At 45.1% G+C, this 20,959-nt stretch overlaps 2 protein-coding genes across 7 annotated transcripts in view; one reads left to right on the top strand and one right to left on the bottom strand.

Annotated features, from left to right (window-relative positions):
* Ocln (occludin) overlaps positions 1–16,314 on the bottom strand; it is a 48,320-nt gene extending 32,006 nt beyond the window's left edge. Inside the window, exons 1-4 of one of the 6 annotated variants that reach the window (XM_051172436.1) lie at positions 16,290–16,314; positions 6,984–7,100; positions 4,467–5,145; positions 622–783 (exon numbers count right to left, since the gene is read on the bottom strand). In XM_051172436.1, coding sequence (XP_051028393.1) covers positions 622–783; positions 4,467–5,145; positions 6,984–7,033 — 891 coding nt within the window. In that variant the 5' untranslated portion in view covers positions 7,034–7,100; positions 16,290–16,314. The other 5 variants (XM_051172434.1, XM_051172435.1, XM_051172437.1 and 2 more) reach the window with 5 other exon arrangements.
* Positions 1–20,959, top strand: part of Taf9 (TATA-box binding protein associated factor 9) — a 720,252-nt gene that overhangs the window by 630,755 nt on the left and 68,538 nt on the right. The window lies entirely within an intron of this gene.

Consider the following 20,959-nt stretch of genomic DNA (forward strand, 5'->3'; position numbering starts at 1 on the left):
CTGCAGTCTCTGTCTTTGTCACACTCAAGTATTTGAGAGGTTAAGTGGAATATACAATAAGTCACTGCGGTTGACCATGCTGTTATCAATGTAAAAAGATGAGAAGGTACCAACACTGGCCATTCCCCCCCCCCAAAAAAGAAATCTGCCAATCTTGACTCCAGCTGCCCCCACCTCCTAGGCAACAGTGTTTCCTCCAAAACAGTAAGCAAAGGAAAAAAAAAAGGGGGTGGAGAGGAGTTGCTTGCTTTCTGCAAAGACCAAGTTTTCTCTGTGACTTTCTAGGAGGTATTCTTTCCAGAACCTGGATCTAGTCCCTGAAAACACAAGTGATCAGCCAGGCTCGGTAGCGCACACCTTTCGTCCCAGCACTCAGGAGGCAGAGGCAGGTGGATCTCTGTGAGTTCGAGGCCAGCCTGATCTACAGAGCAAGTTCCAAAACAGCCAGGGTTACACACAGAGAAACCCTGCCTCCAAACAAACAAGCGAATGAACGAACAAATGCACAAAAGAAACATAATAAACTCCTAGCACGGAGTTTAACAAAGTACAAAAAACATTAGGGGCAGAAGCTGAGAATGTGGCAAGAGGTTAAAGGTGTTTTGCTTCGTTTACACTTACCCACTCTTCGACATTGGGGGGCTGCTCATCATAAATGTGTTCCTTATCCCACAAAATGTTGGACTTGTCGTACATGCCCATCTTTCTTCGAGTCTTCACAGCAAAAAAAATGATTAAAGCAAACGCCACGACAATCACGAACCCCAGGACAATGGCTATAGCCTAAGAGGGGGTGAAAGGTGTTGACACAGTTAGTTCTAATGGTTTTAATTAAATCTGCCTTCTAGGAGCTAAAACCCTTCGCGAAGGGCCTGAGGACTTGTAGTTTAATGGGTATAAAACTAAAGTAAATGGTCACACCTTAGTTTTATCATAAAACTAGCCCACACCAACTGGACTAAAAGTGCCTGCCTGCGCATAAATAGAAAAGGACACATACCACGTGACTCAAGCCATGCTTAAAGCAGGGAGCTATCAGCACCCCATTTCAGAGTCTTACGTCTAAAGAGTTTTTTTTTTAATGCTAATTTCAGAAGTAGCTTTAGATACTCAATCATACCTACAGCTTTGTTCATGACTCAGGCCCGGCAACTGTTTTCACAGCACATAAGTTTTGGGGCCATAGAGGACCTGTCTTAACATAAATGGTAAAGATATGAATCTAACCAACCTATAAATCAGAGCAAATGGACAAATGATTCCTTTGATCTTACAAGCTCCCCTGTTTTTAACACCTTGTACCAGAAAGGATCTTGTAACAATGCCACCACCCGCTCCAGTGTCTGGCAGAGGCATCCCCTGGGCACACTTGAATCTGAGGCCAGGACTGGTTATGTACTCATGGGTAGCAGGAGCTGCCCCCCCCCCCACACACACACATGCACACACTCTCTACCTCACAGTGACATCCTTTCTCAAAGACTATAGGTTTCAAGTAGCCCAAGGGTTGGGAGAGACAGAATGTGGTGAGCTAGGCGCACCAACTCCGCCAGTTCTCAGTCCTCGCCACAGACAGGTCTGAACAGTACCAGCAAGCCCTCTGAAAACCTACACCATCAGGGAAAACACTCCGTCTTCAAAATAAAGACAGGCAGTCAGCGGAGAAAGTCTGACCCAAAAGAGTGACTCATTCAGGAAAAAGAATGAGAATCCCTGAATCAAGAGGAGAAAAGAAGCGGCAACAGCAACAGCGGCAGCGCTTGTGGTTTCATGTAATGACAGTGAGTCACAGTCTCCTAAGGTAGGGCTTTACCCTCCACAGCACACAGACTCACCTGGACAAAAAGTACTGAGACTCTGGAAACTACCAAATCCGCTGGGGAAAAAAAAAAAAAAAAAAAAAGCCAACAACAAAAACAAAAACAAACAAAAAACCAAAAAATAGTAATAATAAAAATTTTAAAAAGGAAAGCTGTCCTATGTTGATCGATTGGAAGGTTTACAATTACAATGATGACAAAGTGCCCCGAAACCGCTCTACAGACTCAGAGCAGGGCAACTCTTCAAAGCTCCAGCAGGTGGTTTGCAAAAACTAAAACTTACCTGACCACACAATCTAGTCAAACTAATTCTGACCAAAGTCAGAGAACCCATACATCACAGTTTCAAAACTTACTACGTTAAAATAAAAGACAGGGCACTACGGGCATAAGGACAGAAGCATGGACTGACGGGATCAAGTGAGACTCAAACAATAAATATTCACATTTATGACCAATTTGTGTGTGAGTGTGTGTGTGTGTGTGTGTGTGTGCATGCTGCATGTGAGAGGGCACTTCCTTGTGTGTGCCACACACATGAGCATACTTGCCTATACGTGTGCATTCCTATCTGTTGGAGGAGGGCAAAGGTCAGGCGCACTTGTCTTCATTCTCTCTCTCTCTTTTCTTTTCTTTTCTTTTTTTTTTTTTTGGAGAAACAGTCTGTCAGAGGCAGGCAGATCCCTGTGAGTTCGAGGCCAGCCTGGTCTACAAAGTGAGTCTAGGATAGCCAAGGCTACACAGAGAAACCCTGTCTGGGGGTGTGGGAGAGAAAGAGAAACAGTCTCTCAGTGAACCAAGAGCTTGTCACTTCAGCTAGACTGGTTGGCCAATGGACCCATAGGAGCTGCTCATTTCTGTCTGATCAGCCCCGGGGTCACATGATACACTCATCATGCTTGGGGGTTTTGCATGGGTTCTGGGGCTCCAAACTCAAGTCCCCACGGTCGTGCAAGCATTCCACTCACTGAACCATCTCCAACCCCAAATCTTTCTAACCCAGGGTCAGCAAGCTTTCCTCCAGCTATATGCATCACTCATACAGACTAGACGCTGGCATGGAGGAAATTTAACGAGCCAGGGAAGGCAGTTCATATGCCTATAATTACAAGCACTCAAAAGAGGCTATAGTGGGATCACAATTTCCAGGCCAACGTAAGCTACACGGTAAAACCCTGACCCAAAATGGGGGCAAAAAAATTAAAAAGAAAAGGCAAATTTTATGGAAAACATTTACTTTCTTTGATAAGACACCAAAGGCAAAAAAAAAAAAAAATCAGACAAATGAGAGTCTATCAAAACTGAAAAGTTTAGTGTAAAGAATATCTGTAAAGGAATATTAATTCAGAACATGGCTGTTCTGGCAAGAGATCGCATCCAAAGACTTTCTAGGTCTCTGTGATCCTGCTGGAATACAAACACACCTTCATTCCAGGAGACAGAGGCAAACAGATCTGAGTTCAAGGCTAGCCTGGTATAGATCAAACATCAGGTAAAGAAAAGCTTAGGTCCAGGCATGCCTTTAATCCCAAACGAAGGTAAAGTTAGTTTGTAGAAGGAAGGACCCATATTTGAAAGCCATGTCTAATTCAGTGCAGAAAGGTGATAAATCAGAGATTTTACAGAAAAGAGAGAGGAAAGGGAAGCTACTTAAGAGGCAATTTTACAGAGAGAGGAGGCAGTTTTTACCAGAACAGCAATAGAGATGAGTTGCAGAGAGAGAGAGAACTCAAGTGAAAACAGAATAAGCCAGAAAATGAGAAAAAGCCAGAAGAAGAGCAGATGGCTGAGTTCACTTGAAGCCAAGCAGAGCAACTCCAGGCTGAGGGAGAAGCCTGAGTGACTAAATCAGCTGGGAGAAAAGTTTGAGACAGAACAGCTAAGTTGAACCAGCCAGCCCAAAGCTCAGAAAGAACAAGTTAAGGGTGAGCTCATTAAGCAGTAAGTCTCTGAAGCTAAAAGAAACCATTCTAGGCCTAGGTTAGATTATGCAGAGGCTAGAAGCTTCCAGGACTAGGCCTAGGTTAGCAGAAGGAGGCAGTAAGCCTCCCCAACGACAGCTGAGCCAGGAGAATAAAAGAAACTTTTACAAATATCATCTTAAAAAGAAATTTAAGGACCAGGACAGCCAAGGCAACACAGAGAAACCCTGTCTCAAAATAAATAAACAAATAAATAAATAAAAATTTTAAAGGAAAGATAGAAAAATAAAAAAATTTGCAAGCCATTCATAAGAGACTTGTAGCATATCATAAAAACTTTTTTAAAAGGCCTTTTTTGTTTATTTGTTTGTTTGTTTTCAAGACAGGGTTTCTCTGTGTAACCTTGGCTGTCCTGGACTCTCTTTGTAGACCAGGCTGGCCTCAAACTCACAGAGATCCTCCTGCCTCTGCTTCCCTGAGTGCTGGGATTAAAGGCATGCGCCACCATGCCTGAATCACTGAGGTATTCTTTAAATGGGTAGAAATATATGGAATATTAATTATGGCTTAATAATGACACCTAGTCCCTCCCCCAACATTTTGACATAATTGAAAGTATGCCCTTGACATATTTTTTCCCCAAATGTTCCCATACAAACTCTTCTAGTTGAGTATCTCTATTCTTATGCATGTCAGGAGAACAAAAAAAAAAAGAGATTCATACCTCCTGGGGATCCACCACACAGTAGTGATACAAATATTGATCCACATAGAGGCCAGAAGCTCCAGGAGCATAAAACTGGTTGCAGAGGGCATATATTTGTGAACCATACATAGAGCCAGAAGCCTGCGCAGTTGGGTTGACTCCCATTATGTACACGATTGTGGCAATAAACACCATGATGCCCAAGATGGCGCTGATTATGATCACAGTCAAGTAATATCTTCTCGTTCTGGACATTCCAGATCTTATAACGCTGGTAACAAATATTACCAGGGAAGCAATGAAGCAAAAGGCTGCCATGGCCAACAGGAAACCTTTGGCTGCTCTTGGGTCTGTATACCCTCCATAGCCATAGCCGTAGCCGTAGCCATAGCCATAGCCACTGCCATAGCTACCGAAGCCACTTCCTGAATAAGGGTAGCCTAGGCTACCTCCAAAGATGCCCGATCCATAGCCTCTGTCCCAAGCAAGCGTGGAAGCCACACAGGCAAATATAGCGATGCACATCACAATAATGATCATAGACAGGATGCGAATCACTCCCGGAGGCGACGTCCATTTGTAGAAGTGAAGAATTTCATCTTCTGGATAAAAAGAGTATGCCGGCTGAGAGAGCATCGGCCGCACATGCATTTCTCCACCATACATGTCATTGCTTGGTGCATAATGATTGGGTTTGCTGAAAGGAAAACAAAAAAAGACCTGACGTTAAAAAAAAAAAACAAAAAAAACCCTGCTTGGAATAAAATGGGCCTCATAGATGAAACTAATTTAAATGGTCCCGCAGGACAGTAAAGGGGTTGCTGATCCCGCAGGAGAACAAGTCTGAAGTGGATCCAGTTTCCAGCTGATGCAGACGCTGCTGGTCTTGGAAACACACCTGACAATGACAGCTCTAGTACACTAAAGAGCAAAGGGTCCCCTGGTGGTGGTGGTGGTGCACTAGCGAGGCAGAGGCAGGTGGATCTCTTGTGAGTTCCAGGCCAGATTGGTCTAACAGAGTGAGTTCCAGGACAGGCAAGGATACACAGAGAAACCCTGTCTTATATAACCCCCCCTCCAAAAAAAAAAAAAAAAAAAAGGGCTGGGCATGGTGGCGCACGCCTTTAATCCCAGCACTCAGGAGGCAGAGGCAGGCGGATCACTGTGAGTTCGAGGCCAGCCTGGTCTACAAAGCAAGTCTAGGGCAGCCAAGGCTACACAGAAAAACCCTGTCTCAAAAAAACAAAAAACAAAAAACAAAACAAAAACAAAACCCAAAAAAACTAAAAGAAAAGGAAAAAAAAAGAGCAAAGGGTCTCCAAAATTTGACCCATGTAAGGATTATTGGGAAAGTGTCAAACATCAAATAATGGAGCCGGTGGTATTTACTCAATGGTAGAGTACTGTCCAGTAAACACAAGGGTCTGTGTTCCATTCCCAGCGTGCATGGATGTGAACCAGGCAGCTTGGACCTGTGTGGCCCAAGGTCAGTGCATTTAAACACAACCCCCACACCAGCCTATTCAGGGTTCTATACAATTCCTAGCAGTCTGGCTCTTTCATACCAGAAAGCACATGTGTTTACCTAGTCTTTGAAGGCTCACTGCTGGAAGTGCTAGGCTCACTTATAAGGAGCACTGTGCTTGGTAGTAGAGAGCCAAAAGTTAGAAAAGGGGGGAAATGCACCACCATAATGAGGTTAGTTAGTTAGCTGGTTTTGTTACTGCTTTGAGACAGGACCTCATGTGGCTCTGGCTGGCTTCAATGTCACTATGTAGCTGGACTTCTGCTCACCCTGCCTCCACTTCCCAAACCCTGTGTTTAAGGCATGTGCCACCATGCCTGCCTTATGCAGTACTACAGATCAGAGCCAGGGCCGCCACTTCATGCCTGCTAGGCAAACATTCTACTGAGCCTAGAATGTGCTAAGTCTCTGGCCCAGACCTGCTAGGTAGTGTTACTGGTGGCGGGCAGGGATTCAGTACTGGGGAAGGGCCTGGGGCTCTGCTGATGAGCAACAGCCCCTAACCCCCTGGCTTAATTTTTTAAAACTTAATGGATGAACGTTTCTTTTACATGCTCCCATTAGAAAAGAGAGGTCTGGCGGGTGGTAGTGGCACACGCCTTTAATCCCAGCACTTGGGAGGCAGAGGCAGGCAGATCACTGTGAGTTCAAGGCCAGCTAGGTCTACAAAGTGAGTCCAGGACAGCTAAGGCTACACAGAGAAACCCTGTCTCAAAAAGAAAGAAAGAAAGAAAGAAAGAAAGAAAGAAAGAAAGAAAGAAGAAAGGCCAGGCATGGTGGTGCATGCCTTTAATTCCAGCACTTGGGAGGCAGAGACAAGCAGATCTCTGTCAAAGTGAGTCCAGGACAGCCAGGGCTACACGGAAAAACCCTGTCTCAAAAAGCCAAAACAAAAAACCAAACAAAACAAAGAAAAGAAAAAAGACGACTGGAAAGGTAGATCAGCCACTAAAGGCTAGACTCACAACCAAAAATATAAGATAAGACAAAGAGAGTAATTAATTACTTACAATTCGTCAGGTCTGTAAGGAGGTGGACTTTCAAAAGGTCTCACAGACATGGCTGAAGTCACTAGTCACCTGATCTTTATGATGAGCAAGGTTTCAAGGCTCCCAAGATAAGCCAAGCTAAGGAAGAAAAGTAGGTTAATGGCATTACTGCTGAGCTCAGAGGAGTTTGTATCGCAAAGAAATTTAAAGACTCCAGTCTCCAAGCGCCCACTCACGCCACAGTTACTCCTCTATTCCATGGCCACTTTTATGTAACACACCATCAACTCCTTAAGCACAGAAAATCTAGTATTTCTCGTGGCACCAATATTGGCACCACCATCTACATGGTCCTGGCACACAGGTATCTTTAAACTTGAAATTCTGAGGTATATTAATGTCAACCTCACATCCTATTATAACACAGAAGGGGAAAAAAAGGTAAATAGTCAATACTGCCAGGGGTGGTGGCATGTCTGTAATCCCAGTACTCGGGAGGCAGAGGCAGGTGGATCGTTGTGAGTTCAAGGCCAGCCTGGTCTACAAAGGGAGTCTAGGACTGCCAAGGCTACACAGGAAAACCCTGTCTCAATAAAAATAAAAATAACTTAAATTAAAACAACAACAACAAAACTAACAACAAAAAGCTGGAGAGTACAGTTCCATAGTGGACCAGCTGTCTATCATGTCCAGGGTCCTAGATTCAATCCCCAGACCTGAAAGAATAATTTCCTGTTACCTTTGGATGCTCGTGTAAGATGAGGATGCAAAGGCGAGTGCAAGCGCAACACTGTCCAGCACCTGTTAGTCCTGTGGAGTTAGCTAAAGCACAACCTAACTTGAAAGTGTGCCTTTATCAGAAGAGATGGTAAAATGTAGGCACAGATGGTACGACTGTGAGCCATTTCATCCTCTTTTCAGGTTTTCTAACTCTCCAAACATGTCATCTTTACAAAAGAAAAAAAGAAAAGAAAAGAAAGAAAGAAAAAGAAAAAGAAATGAAACACATATTACAGAGTTCTTTCCTGAGAGAAAAAGCAGAGTGATTCTGTTTTGGAATGCTCCAAACATCTGAAAGGCGATTTCACTCATCAACACATACTTATTAAGGAGGCCCACTACAAAGGGGAGCCTGTGGAAGTATGAGACACACACAAAACAGCAACTGCTTCAGGCTGAACTGTGTGGCCCAGTGTGGCAGGGGATAAATAGGGAAGCCGTGAAGAGGAAGAGCACTAGCTGGTGTCTTAGAAGGAAGGACAGGCATCCAGGCTGGTTAGGTGCTAATATGCATGGTGCTGGAGCTCACTTGTGGGCCAGAGAGGAAACCATACATAGACATGTTAACCTATTAAAAGAAGGCTATAAGCCTGAAGCAACGGCACACACCTGTCGTCCCAGCACTCGGGAGGCAGAGGCAGGCAGATCTCGGTGAGTTTGAGGTCAAGCCTGGTCTACAAAGTGAGTGCAGGACAGCCAAGGCTACACAGAAAAATGCTATCTCAAAAACAAAAACAAAAACAAAAACAAAAACAAACAAACAAACAAACAAAAACCAACTCCAGTGCTAAAAAAGCCAAGAAAGGGCCTACCACATGACTCAGCAAATAAAGGAGCTGGCAAGCAAAGATGAGGGAGGACCTTAGTTCAATCTCCAGGACCTACATGAAGGACAGAGAACCACCACCTGCAAACTGTCCTCCCACCTCCATACACACCTTGTGGTGTGCACACAAGGGTGTACAAAAGAGAAATGAAAGAAGGAAGGAAGGAAGGTACAAAGGAATGAAGGAAGGTCAGTGGTTCAGTGTCCAGCACTTCCTGCTCCTCAGGTAGGGTACAAGAAAGCAACAGCAAGCTCTCTCCAGGTGGCACTAGTCATTGATTAGCAAGGAAGAGAACTTTAGATTCACTAGGTAAACTCCATGTGGACAGGAGTTTTTGCCTGTTGGTCACTGATTAAAACAGCACCTGGCACACAGTAGATGTGCAAATATTTGCACCACATTTACATGAGCCAGATTGGGCCACGGATACTTCTGCCTGCAAAACCTCGTGCGCTTTCACGTTGGAGGTAACGAACACGCTATCGGAACAATTTAACAAAGTGTTGCCTTCCAAGTGACACTTGAGAAAGGTCTACGATCTGAGCATAGTAAAGCAAACTTTGTTTTCATTCTGGAATAAAGTCTGTCCAATTGTACATTACCCCAATTGAGGCAGTAGAGGAATTTAAGTGCTTAAAATGTGATATGGAAACTACATAGCAATTCTCTTCCACTAATCCATTCCAAATTGTAGAATAAAACTGTGTATTAATTATGTAACACTTCAAAAAATGGAAATCCAAGTAATACCAACACAAATACCAAGCAAGGAAAAATAACATCTCTACTTTTGGGGTAGGGGGATTGTTGTTGTTGTTAGTGATTTCGTTTTTTCGAGACAGGGTTTCTCTGTGTAGCCCTGGCTGTTCTGAAATTCACTTTGTAAAGCAGGCTGGCCTCGAACTCAGAGATCCACCTGTCTCTGTTTCCTGAGTGCTGGGATTAAAGGCACCCACTACCACCTCCCAACAGTTTTTTAAGAATAGTTTTTGTGCCAGGCAGTGGGGGCGCACGCCTTTAATGCCAGCACAGAGGCAGAGGCAGGTGGATCCCTGTAAGTTCAAGACTAGTCTGGTCTACAAGCAAGTCCAGGACAGTCAAGGCTACAAAGAGAAACCCTGTCTCGAAAAAGCAAAAAAAAAGAAAGAAAGAAAAGAAAAAAGAATGGTTTTTGGGGTACACTGCAAGATGTCAATGGGCTAAGAAAGAACCAGGGTACCGCCTGCCCATTATTTGTTTTATAAGACTACTTTACCAATAAGTGTACACAGCCCTGTAACTAGCACACTGTCAATTTCTTCTTCTCATGTCAGTACATATATGATCAATTTAAACCAAAATGGGACTTCAAAGGCAAAAGTCAATGCTGGCCTCCTAAGCCTGACATGGTGGTGCACATTTTTAATCCCAGCACTCAGGAGGCAGAGGCAGGCAGTTTGCTGTGAGTTTGAGGCCAGCCTGGTCTACAGATCGAGTCCAGGACAGCCAAAGCTACACAGAGAAACCCTGTCTCGAAAAACAAAAAGACTGACTTCCTAAAAGATGTTTGGAAAAAGAGCATTAAGGAAAACAATTTAAACAACATTAGATGTAAGGCCTTATTTCTGAGACTGAGTGTCAAAGAGTGACAAATATTGACCTCAAGGAATCTTCTTAGACCTTCTATACCTACAGCTCAGTCACTCAAGACTATTCCCAAAGCCAGTCACTTTGGCTCCCCTCTGGGAGGTTAGGGCAAGAGGATTTCCATGAGTTCAAGGCCTGTCTGGGTCATAAAGTGATGTTAGCCTGGCACTTGGAGGTTGAGACAGGCCTGTCTAGAGTTTGAGCTCAGCTTGGGTTTCAGTGTGAGACTGTCTCTAAAATCAATGCAGGGGCTGGAGAAATGGCTCAGCAATTTAGAATGCTTACTGCTCTTGCAGAGGACCTAGGTTTGGTTGCCAGCACTCACATCAGACAGCAACTCTCGTTGCAGGGATCCGATGCTCTGGCTTCTTCAGGTACCTGCGTGCATGTGGTTCGCATAATGTATTCCGGCACACACACACACCTACACATTCATACATAAACCTTTTCCCCCCAAAATTCAAAAGGCAATCTTGGTGTGGCAGCATGCAGTTAATCTTAGCACTTAAGAGGCAAAGGTAGAAAAATTTAAATTTAAATTTAAAAAAAAAAAAAAGAGGGAAAGGCAGTAGGACCTCTATGAGTTTAAGGCCAGCCTGGTCTACAGAGCAAGTTTTAGGGCAGCTAAGTTTACATAGTGAGACCCTGACTCAAAAAAGAAGAAGAGGAGCAGAGTGTTGCCCTCTATCCCTAAATTCCAGGCTCGGAGTCACTTCTTAAAAACTAAATTTCGCCAGGCGGTGGTGGCACACGCCTATAATCCCAGCACTCGGGAGGCAGAGGCAGCCAAATCACTGTGAGTTCCAGGCCAGCCTGGTCTACAAAGTGAGTCCAGGACAGCCAAGGCTACACAGAGAAACCCTGTCTCAAAAACCAAGAAAAAACAAAAAACGAAATCAAGTCAGATTCAGGCTTTCGTTGTCAGAAACTCAAACAGAATCCCTATTCTAAATGTTGTTTCCAGAAGTAAAGTTTGGCTGTCATGTTTCTTCCAATAGCAGGGACTTCTAAATCATGGAAACAATTTTAGAAAGCAGATTTTTAACAGTTCTAGCCACACCTTGGTTTCTCTTCTGAAGATGGTTACCAGGCAAGAGCACAGAGAAAGAACCCAGGGATTCTGGAATACAAACTTGAAGGATTGGGCAGATTCCCAAGACGTTAAATAACAGCATTCTAATTAGCACAAAGAGCGAGCGGGCACCTTTCTGTTCACCTGGAGTGAGGGCTCTCGTGGTAGCAAGGCTATCCAGGTTCCCAGCTGACCAAACACTGGAAAGAATAACTAATAGCCAAGGGCCAGGAGTCCATCAAGACTGAGCAAGGTCTGTGCCAGATCAGAATGAGGTGGAAGAAGTGTGGTCGTTCCATGAACCCCATGTCTTAGCTCACAAACCTCTTCACATTCTCTGAGCTTCCATGACTTACCTCTTTGTCGAAAGGACGAATAACCCTGGCCTTGGCCGGGCCAAGCAAAGCAGAGAAAATAAGCAGAGGCCTTCATTCTCTGAAGTGGTTACCAGAAAGGTGAGGGAGGTAAGCGCTCAGGCGCTGAGGTGTATAAGGTACGCTCGGAGCTTCGGGTGTAGCTCAGTGGCCTTCAGTCAGAAGGCCCTGAGTTCAATAAAGACAGTAAACCAGCTGCTGCTGCCCACAGGTTTTGCCACTGCCTGCTTCCCAGGAAACTGACAGACTGAGATTGTTGAAGGAAACAGGGAAAAGGAATAAACAGTGTAATTCATCAAAATCCACATGAGAATACAGGATAAAGGGGATCCAACTTGTCAGGCGTTCATTCTTAGAGGTGCATTCCCTACCCCTGCAAAAAAGTATATTTCCTTTGGTGAGAATTTTAGCAAAGGCTATATAGAGATCTTAGAGAGCGCTCAGGAACAGGGTTCATATCTAGGAATGCTGTAAAGAATCCAACAGGGGCTGGGGCTGTAGCTCAGCGGCCTTGGAAAAGAAACAAAACCTGAATGTGTGCATCAATTTCCACCCTAGGTTCAGATCTAGGAAAGTGGAAGATACTTCAGGATTTAAAAAAAAAAAAAAAATCAAAAATAAACAACATGCCTTAAAAATAATTGGAAAACAGGAAAACAAGAGACACTTGCCCTGGAGATCTAGGTGTCTTTTTCTGTCCTTTTAGACTACTCTAAAAGCTCTGAAACATTTTAAGAAATGTCTTTGCAGCCCTAGAAATGGTTAAAACCAAAACCAAAACAAACCGCCCAAAACCACAGGGTCAGATTTCATCTCAACTTTGGGAAGTTTCCCCTAGGCCCTGACTCCACCCCCTCCAAGAATAACAAATAACCATTTGAGCTCCTGCTCCTGGGCAAGGAGTTACTTAGTATTTTTAGAATTTGTACTTCAAGGTCCCTAAGTCTGTGACAAAGCTTTACTGTCAGGAGCTAAAGAGCAAGGCTAGGCAGGACTCTAAGGGGAAGGATGGCCTCTAGGACATGGCCTAAGGGGCTCACTGGTCACTTTCCTTAGCAGAGCATAAACAGTAGCAGGCAGCCAACTGATCCTTACAGAATGTGTTACACAGAGAATCAGCATTTCCAGCACTTGGGAGGCAGAGGCAGAAGGATCTCTGTAAGTTCAAGACCAGCCTGGTCTACAAAGCGAGTCAAGGACAGCCAAGGCTACACAAAGAAACCCTGTCTTGAAAAACCAACACACACACACACACACACACACACACACACACACACACACACACACCAGTAGCAAGTGGATCTCTGAGTTAGAGACCAGTCTAGGATAGATAGCAAATTTCCAAGATTGCCAGAGCTACATAACAGAGAGATCTTGTCTCAAAAACAAACAAGAACAACAAAATCTAAAGTACATATATTAAGAATCTCTCTCTAGTGGCTGCAGGGATGGCTCCAAGGTTAAAATCACTTGTTGCTCTTGCAGAAGATAGGGGTTCAATTCCCAGCACCCACATAGTGGCTGACCACTATCAGTAACTCTGGTTTCAGTGATCCAACAGGCACATGTGTGCGTGCACATATGTGCATGCAGGCAAAACATTCATACACATAAAGTAAAATGAACAGATACTTTAAAAAAAAAAAAAAAAACAAAACTCTCCTTAGACTGAAGAAACCCAAGCAGGATCTTTTTTTTTTTTTTTTTTTTTTTTTTTTCCCCTCCCCTGCCTGGGATTGAACCCAGGACATTACACATGCTAATCAAGAACTCTACCACTGAGCTACATCCCAGTTCCCGAAGAGGATCTATTTGTTCATATTAACTAATTCACATTCATGTCTCCTGGCATGTGTGGTCGGATGACAACTTTTGGAATTCTATTCCCTTCATGTGAGGCTCATGGACCAAAACCAAGTCATCAGGCTTGGTGGCAAGTGCTTTTACCCACTAAGCCATCTTTTTTCCTTTTTGAGACAGGATCTCCTTATGTAGCTCCAGCTGTTCTGGAACTCACTATGTAGACCAGGCTGACCTCAAACTCCCAGAAATCAATCTGCCCCTACTTCCCAAATTCTGAAACACTATGCTCTGCCCCCAATGAAGATCTTGACCTTGCCAGTCAAGGCCCCAAGTTCAGTTCAGAGCTCAAATGTCATCTCAGAGATACTCTATGGACCACTCAGTAATTTTCCTCCACCCCAGGTGGAATATCAGAGCTCCACAAACACTCATGAACGTCTTGACCATCACCTTGTCTGGTTGCTCCTTAGCACAAAGAGATGGCCATCAACACTTGGCTAATAAAACCAGTGCTCCATAGCACTGAACTGGGATTTCAGTCCAGCAGTGAATGTCTTGAACTACACAAATTAGCAGGAAATGTATCAAGTTGAGGTCTGCCAAAAGTCCATCCTTGCTACATTCTGAGAGAAAGGAAGGAGAAGAAGACAACAGTGTAGTGTAATTTGTGAGCTTGCCGGGAAGGCAGGATAAAAGGTCCCATCCCAAACTACAAGCCGCAAGTACTTCAGGAAAAACAAACAGAAAACTGTAGGTGCTCCAAACAATACCCAAGAAAAATTAAAAACGAAAACATAAGTTTGCTTGGGGGTTAGGAATACATAGCTCAGCTATAAGGTAGCAGAGCCCTAAAATGTATTCCTCAGTGTGTCAAATTGCTTACAGTGCAAATGATACTCAGATTAAATCTCCATTCTAAAGTGGTAGTGGAACCGATGGGCTGGTTTGAAAAGTGCCTCAGCTCGCTATAGTAGGTATTTTCTCTGAAAGTCTCTAGTCCTCATGGGTTGGCTTACATTTTCTGTATCCTGCCTGATACAGATTTTTGAAGCTGTTTTGGTTTCTTGTTTGTTTGTTTGTTGTTGTTAATACACCCTGAAATTCCGACCTTGGGTTACCAGGGAAGCATAAACACCCTAACCTTTAAGATAGAGTTCTAGTAGGATTTACCTTCAACAACCTCGTACAAGGCGGCGCTGTTCCTTACTTCCTAAGTTGCCTGGAAGCTGCCAGAACGTAGAGAGTCCACCCCTCCCTGCCCCCCCCCCACACACACACTTTAAATCTAGCTTGCTAACCTCGACATCCCATTGCTAACAAAGAAAGCATTTACAGCTAGATGAATCCAAAGAAAAAGAGAAAGACACTACCAGTAGAAATACAAGATTCATACGTACGGTGCAAAGGAACGAACTACTGTTACACTTGGGGATAGGCAGCTAAACAACCATAGAAAGTGCCTTACTGGGAAGCACTTCTCTTTTCCCGGGATTCCAGTAACACACCTGTTGTGCGCAAGAGCCACACACTACTAACCTGCCTGGAAAGCTGCCTCCTCCCCGCCCCAGGTAATTCCCCTAGTGGCAGTTTGCCCGAAGAGTCCCGGGCAGGCTGAAGATACAACCACTCCTGCTGGGCTGCAGTCACTCTACCTGGAACTAAAGGGGCTCAGAGTTGTTCTAGCGCCAAGATGCAGAGGCCATTTTGGTCCCCACCCACTTGTCCCTGCATACTTCCTCCAATGCAGGCCACTTTCCGCTGGACTCGCGGGGCCAGCTTTGCCCGGGAGGTCTTCAAAGTGGACAGCCTAGGCACGCTGTGGGTCCCCGCGACCGTGCGCCCTACAGCAGCTCCGCGCTCGGGAGCAACCCCCGCCAGCTCAGGGCAGCCTAGCAGGTTCTGCCCGGGGGCAGGTCTTCAGCCCGTGGTCACGGATGAGAATCCACAGGGAGAGCAGGTTCCCTCGAAATCCAGCTTCATTCGAAAAGATAGCTGAAATAAACAAGGGCGCACCTACTGCCCGCGCCTGTTCCAAACAGCCAGGTGATACACGCCAAGGCTCTGGGGACACTACTGGAGACTCCGGCCTTCCCCTCCCCTCGGATGAATTACCAACGGCATGGAAACCACCCGGGCCACAGGAATCTATGTCGTCCAGCGTCGCCCTGACTCAGCCCTAACTGGAGACCCCCCCTCCCCGCCCCCGAGAAGCCCACAGATCTCCAGCGCCCCAGCTGAGCGCTGGATCTGCCGACGAGGCTTCTGCGTCTGTAACAACAGAAAGTTGCTCGGGGGTTTCAAGAGGACAAGGTTTCGCCCGTGGCTCCTCGAGAGGGAGCACCCCAAAGCCTCGGGCACTGCGCTCAGGCACCCGCGCTTCTCCGGTTTCTGCGAGCCCCAAGTCCAGGGCGAAACTGCCACCGAAACTAGCTCCGCGCGCCCTCGCCGCGGCCGGTCTCCTAGCCGCAGCGGGGCGCCCTCGGGGACCCCCAGCGCTGCACCTGCCTCGCACTGACCTGGGCGACAGGAACCCCGAGAGCTCACCTGGCGGGTGCACCTGCTGCCACCCGCACTGCCAGCGGCCAGCTTCAACTGAGCCGGGAGCACCGTCCTCCGCCTCCCGCCCCCCCATCCCCTGCCCCCGGGCATGCGCACCAACTTCAGGCCGAACCCTACGGAGGCTGCGAGCTATGAACCCACCTGCTGCGCCCCTAGCCAGTTGCTCTGTGTGACCGACCGCTCTCCCTCAACTCCACCGCCACTGCCTGAGGAAAGAGGGAGCGGGAGGTGGGCACTAACAACAAGGTGTGGCGTGGCCGGCCTCCTCCCTCCGTGACCCATTCACCTGAAACTCGGATGGGAGGGGGAGGGAGCGGCGAAGGAGGAGGCGGGCTGACCTGGCCAGGCTCACCACCCGGAGCAAGTTAAAGGAACCGCGCCGACTTTGCCAGGAGCTGACAGAGGCGTGCGGAGAAGAGGGTCTTGGGATCTAGGTGGTAAACCGGATCAAGTGATCCCAGACCACCTTGGGGGTGCTTGGAGATCTGGCCATTTCAGGGCCCCTGCGGTGTGTTGGTTCCAGGAGAGGTGAAGTGAGGTCTGGAGGGAGCTGGTTTGCTACTCCAATAGAGGGTCCAAGGGTCCCTGGAGAGCTGATAAAAAAAAAAATCTGAGTCCTCTCACTACAGTATCCTGCTGCCAGGTTTTATTAATGTTTTGTTGGAAAGCAGTACCCTGATGCTTGTTCCAACGAAAGACTGGAAAATTTTTCAGAAGTCTTAAATCTGTGGATTCGGGAAAAGGCCATTCCTCTGGACTGGTTAAAATGAAGAGGCATTACTGTAAAATACGCAGGTCGCGTCACGCAGAATCACCAGGCGAAAGGGTCCTCGCCCACACACGCACTAAACGTAGCTCCGGTGTGATTGAGTCTACTCTAAAGGGATTTAAAACCGTTTCAATATTCTTTTCTGGCTCAAAACAAAAACTGCTCTGGTTGCTAGGGGCTTTTTTTTTTTTTTTAGCTCATACGCTGCCTGGTGACATGTGCCCGTGTGTTCGTTGTATTTATTATCAACTGTGCTCTACGATATAGGGAGTTTAGTTCTTGTTAGCTAACTATCTGGATCAAAGATGAGACTAAATTTCGTTAAGCCCTGCTTCCTTTGGCGTTCCAATCCTGAAAGTCTGCATTGCTAATAAATTTCTGTCCTATCCCATACTCTTTTCTGCCTCTGATTAAATAGCTAGAGGTGGGGCTCTCCTCTGCATTAGGATCTTAAAGCACAATTCAGTACTTCAGGAAGTAAAAATTTAAGTGATGATAGCCTTAATAGATTGTTAATCTAATTAGTGATTTTTTTCCTGAGGTCATATAGCTATAATTATTTCGATGTGACAATAGTTCTTGAATGATGCGGATTAAATAACATTAGCCATACTGAAGCCAGGTTAATCCTCTTAATGTTAGCTGTCAGATTGCTAGAATCTCCAAACATTCCAACTCAGATTATAATTAAACAAGGGGGCATTTCCTAATGCTGTATCATTTGTAAATACCTATCTATTATCTTGTAATGTGTTTCGCCCTGTTCTGAAGAGACCTCATAAGAAGTGTTTTGTTGTTGTTGTTGTTGTTTTTACTATTTAAAGATAATTAAATAAATATCAGTTGGCTGGGTAGTGAGTCTCATCCCCAGAGCATCCGCCTTGCCATGCTTGAAGCCCAAAGGTTCCATCTTAGTTCATAAACCAAAAATTTATCCTTGCAAAGTGTACTCTCTGGGGCTGGAGAGATGGCTCAGCCGTTGAAAGCAGCAGCTGCTCTTCTACAGGACCCTTGTTCACTTTCCAGCACCGAACAGTAGCTCATAAACAGCTGCAACTCCACTTCTGAGGGTATGACACCCTCTTCTGGCCAGTAGGCACACAAGTGCTGTACAGACATACATGCAGGCAACTTATCCATATGCTTAAAATTTTCGATTGAAATATTTTAATTAATTAATTTATTTGTATGTACATTTGGTGTTTGGCCTACATATATGTCTGTGCGATGGTGTCGGATCCACTGGAACCTGAGTTACAGACCATTGCAAGCTGCCATGTGGGTGCTGGGAATTGAACTAGGGTCCTCTGGAAGAGCAGCTGGTGCTCTTAACCACTGGGCCACCTTAAAATATTTTTTCAAGATTTATTTATTTACCTATCTAAGCACTCTATTGCATGTATGCCTGCATGGCAGAAGAGAGCCCTTATAGGCAGTTGTGAGCCACCATGTTTGCTGGGAATTGAACTTAGGACCTTTGGATTAGCAGCCAGTGCTCTTAACCTCTGAACCATCTCTCCAGCCCCAATTAAAATATTTTAAGTATGCATTTAATATTTTTAGAAGTCACAAGGTTGTATAACTGTTGCCACTGTGTTGTAATTCCAGAACATTTTCATCGTTTCAAAAAGAAGCTCAATACATTTCTATTTTTAACCCCTGACAATATTGTTTTTCTTCTTTCTTCCTTTTCTTTTTGTTTGTTTGTTTGTTTTTGTTTTGTTTTGTTTAGACAGGGTTTCTCTGTAACAGCCCTGGCTGTCCTAGAACTCACTCTGTTGACCAGGTTGGCTTCCAATTCACAGAGTTCCACCTGCTTCTGCCTCCCAGATGCTAGGATTAAAGGTGTGCACCACGGCCAACTTATTAATGGATTTTCTGTCTCTGTTGATTTGCCTATTGTGAGTACTTTCTATGAATGTGTAATACAATCCATGACTTCAAGTGTCTGGCTTTTACTTAGCACACTCTCCTCTTGTTTCATCCATGTTGGTCCATGTGTTAGTACCTTAATCTTTTTTATGACTAATATTTCTTTGCATGGCTATATCACATGTTATTTATCCTTTTATCAGTTGTGGAAATTGACGTTCCTTATCCTTTTAGACTATCATAAAGAACACTATTGGCTGGGTGTGGTAGCATACACCTTTAATCCCAGCACTTGGGAGGCAGAACCAGGCAGGTCTCTGTGAGTTTTAGGCCAACCTGGTCCAGGATAGGCAAGGCTCTGTTACACAGAGAAACCCTGTCTCCAAAACAAAACAAAACAAAAACAAAAGAATACTGTTTATGAAAATTCATGCATGATTTTCAGTATGAGTAAACATTTCAAAACTCTTGAGTAAGCTCTCAAGTAAAAATGTCATTTCACGATGATGATACTATGCATATAATATTTTTTTTTATTTCCACCCTAAATTTAAACAAAAATTGTGCCTTGCTTTTGAAGGAAGATTAGTCCTTGTAATTTATTTACAGTCCTCCTTCCTCCTGCCTCCTCCTCCCAAGGCTGCTTGCATTAGAGCTGCACCGCACCCTTCTGTTTGCTTGTCCACATCGCTCATTTAAGAAGACTGCTTCTTCCTCTTCCTCTTCCTCCTCCTCCTCCTCCCAGTTCTCCCACCTGTCTGTCATCCAGAGATGGAGACTGAACCAAGAGCCTTCCTTGTACATGCTTGAGTACAGGCTCCACCACTGAACCAGCTCTCCAGCCAGGAACCTATTTTCTCAGTGCTTCCTCTGTTCATAGAGGCAACAAACTCCCTATTTTATTGAAACTTGCCTTCTAGTTACTATTTATTATCAAAGTTTAAGAAGATAAGTTGAAGGGGCTAGCAAGATGGCTCAGAGGTTAAGAGCACTGGCTGCTCTTCCAAAGGTCCTGAGTTCAATTCCCAGCAACCACATGGTGGCTCACAACCATCTATAATGAGATCTGGTGCCCTCTCCTGGCATGTAGGCAGGACACTGTATATACATAATAAATAAATAACTTAAAAAAAAGAGAAAAAGGAAGAAAGTAAGTTGAGCTGTATGAAATTGGCAGTAGTTGAACGGCAAAAATATCAACTTCCTATGTTTTCTGTTAAGAGGGTGTGTGCTGTTTTCATTCGCTTCAGATTAATTTTCCAAACAGTGTTATAATATGGAAAGATCTAACCTGTGTATTTTCACTGCTGCCTGTATAGTGCTTACTAGGTAATGATCGAAAGTGTCTAGAAAAGCCAGGCATAGTGGCGCATGCCCTTAATCCCAGCACTTGGGAGGCAGAAGCAGGCGGATCTCTGTGAGTTCAAGGCCAGCCTGGTCTACAGAGTGAGTCCCAGGAAAGAAACCACACAAGCCATGGCATGAGTGTGGGCACATGCATGTAGACAAAATAAACAGAGTTTGTGGAAAGTAAAAGCAGTCTAGGGGTCTCTCTCAGTGATAGGATGGTTACTAGTACTTACAAGGCCCTCTAGCCTCAGCACTGCATGAAAAATAAAAATTAAGTAAAATTAGTGCCTTCCTACAATTTGGGAAAGCGTGTCCCCCAAAACATTCATAAGCTGTTATGGAGTATTGAACGTCTAATCGATGTTCCATAACCCAGGATGCCTGCTCAGCACTGTCTAACACTTGCCTAGACACCTGCCATCATGAAACTGGCACTGGCACATTCTTCTTCGAGGCTTAAATCACTAGTACCAGGGTTTAGAGGGGGAAAAGAAGGAGAGATTAAACCATTTCCCCCTCCACCGTGCCAATCTAGTAAGTGAACCCAATATCTGGTATTTGTTTAAGGGCACCGCACTTTGGGGAGTGGCTGCCAGCCCCAGCCTGAAAGAAGGGAGGGAGGCACCCCGTCTGCACAAGCAGTTTCCTTGGACACACTTATGGAAGAATTTGTGGGGCAGCTTCTCAGAGGACTCTAGGTGAGTAAGCCACGAGCTGCTCGTTGTTTGTGTATGAAGCAAGATCCTCCTGGGAGGGATCCTGGTGAAACAAAGAGCCATGAGTGGATGCGTGTCAGCACCTGAGCCTCAGCCTCAGAGAAGAGTAATTAATAACAGCTGCACAGTGACGCAGTCACTTGGCACTGGGCCTCCTGCAACACGAGCTTTGTAGTTTGGCCTTCCCAAAACGTACAGACTACTATTGATTTCCTCATTTTAGGCATCGGAAGGCTAAAAGCTCAGGAT

Source organism: Acomys russatus, chromosome 30 (genome assembly GCF_903995435.1).
Source record: "Acomys russatus chromosome 30, mAcoRus1.1, whole genome shotgun sequence".
NCBI classification, from domain to species: domain Eukaryota; kingdom Metazoa; phylum Chordata; class Mammalia; order Rodentia; family Muridae; genus Acomys; species Acomys russatus.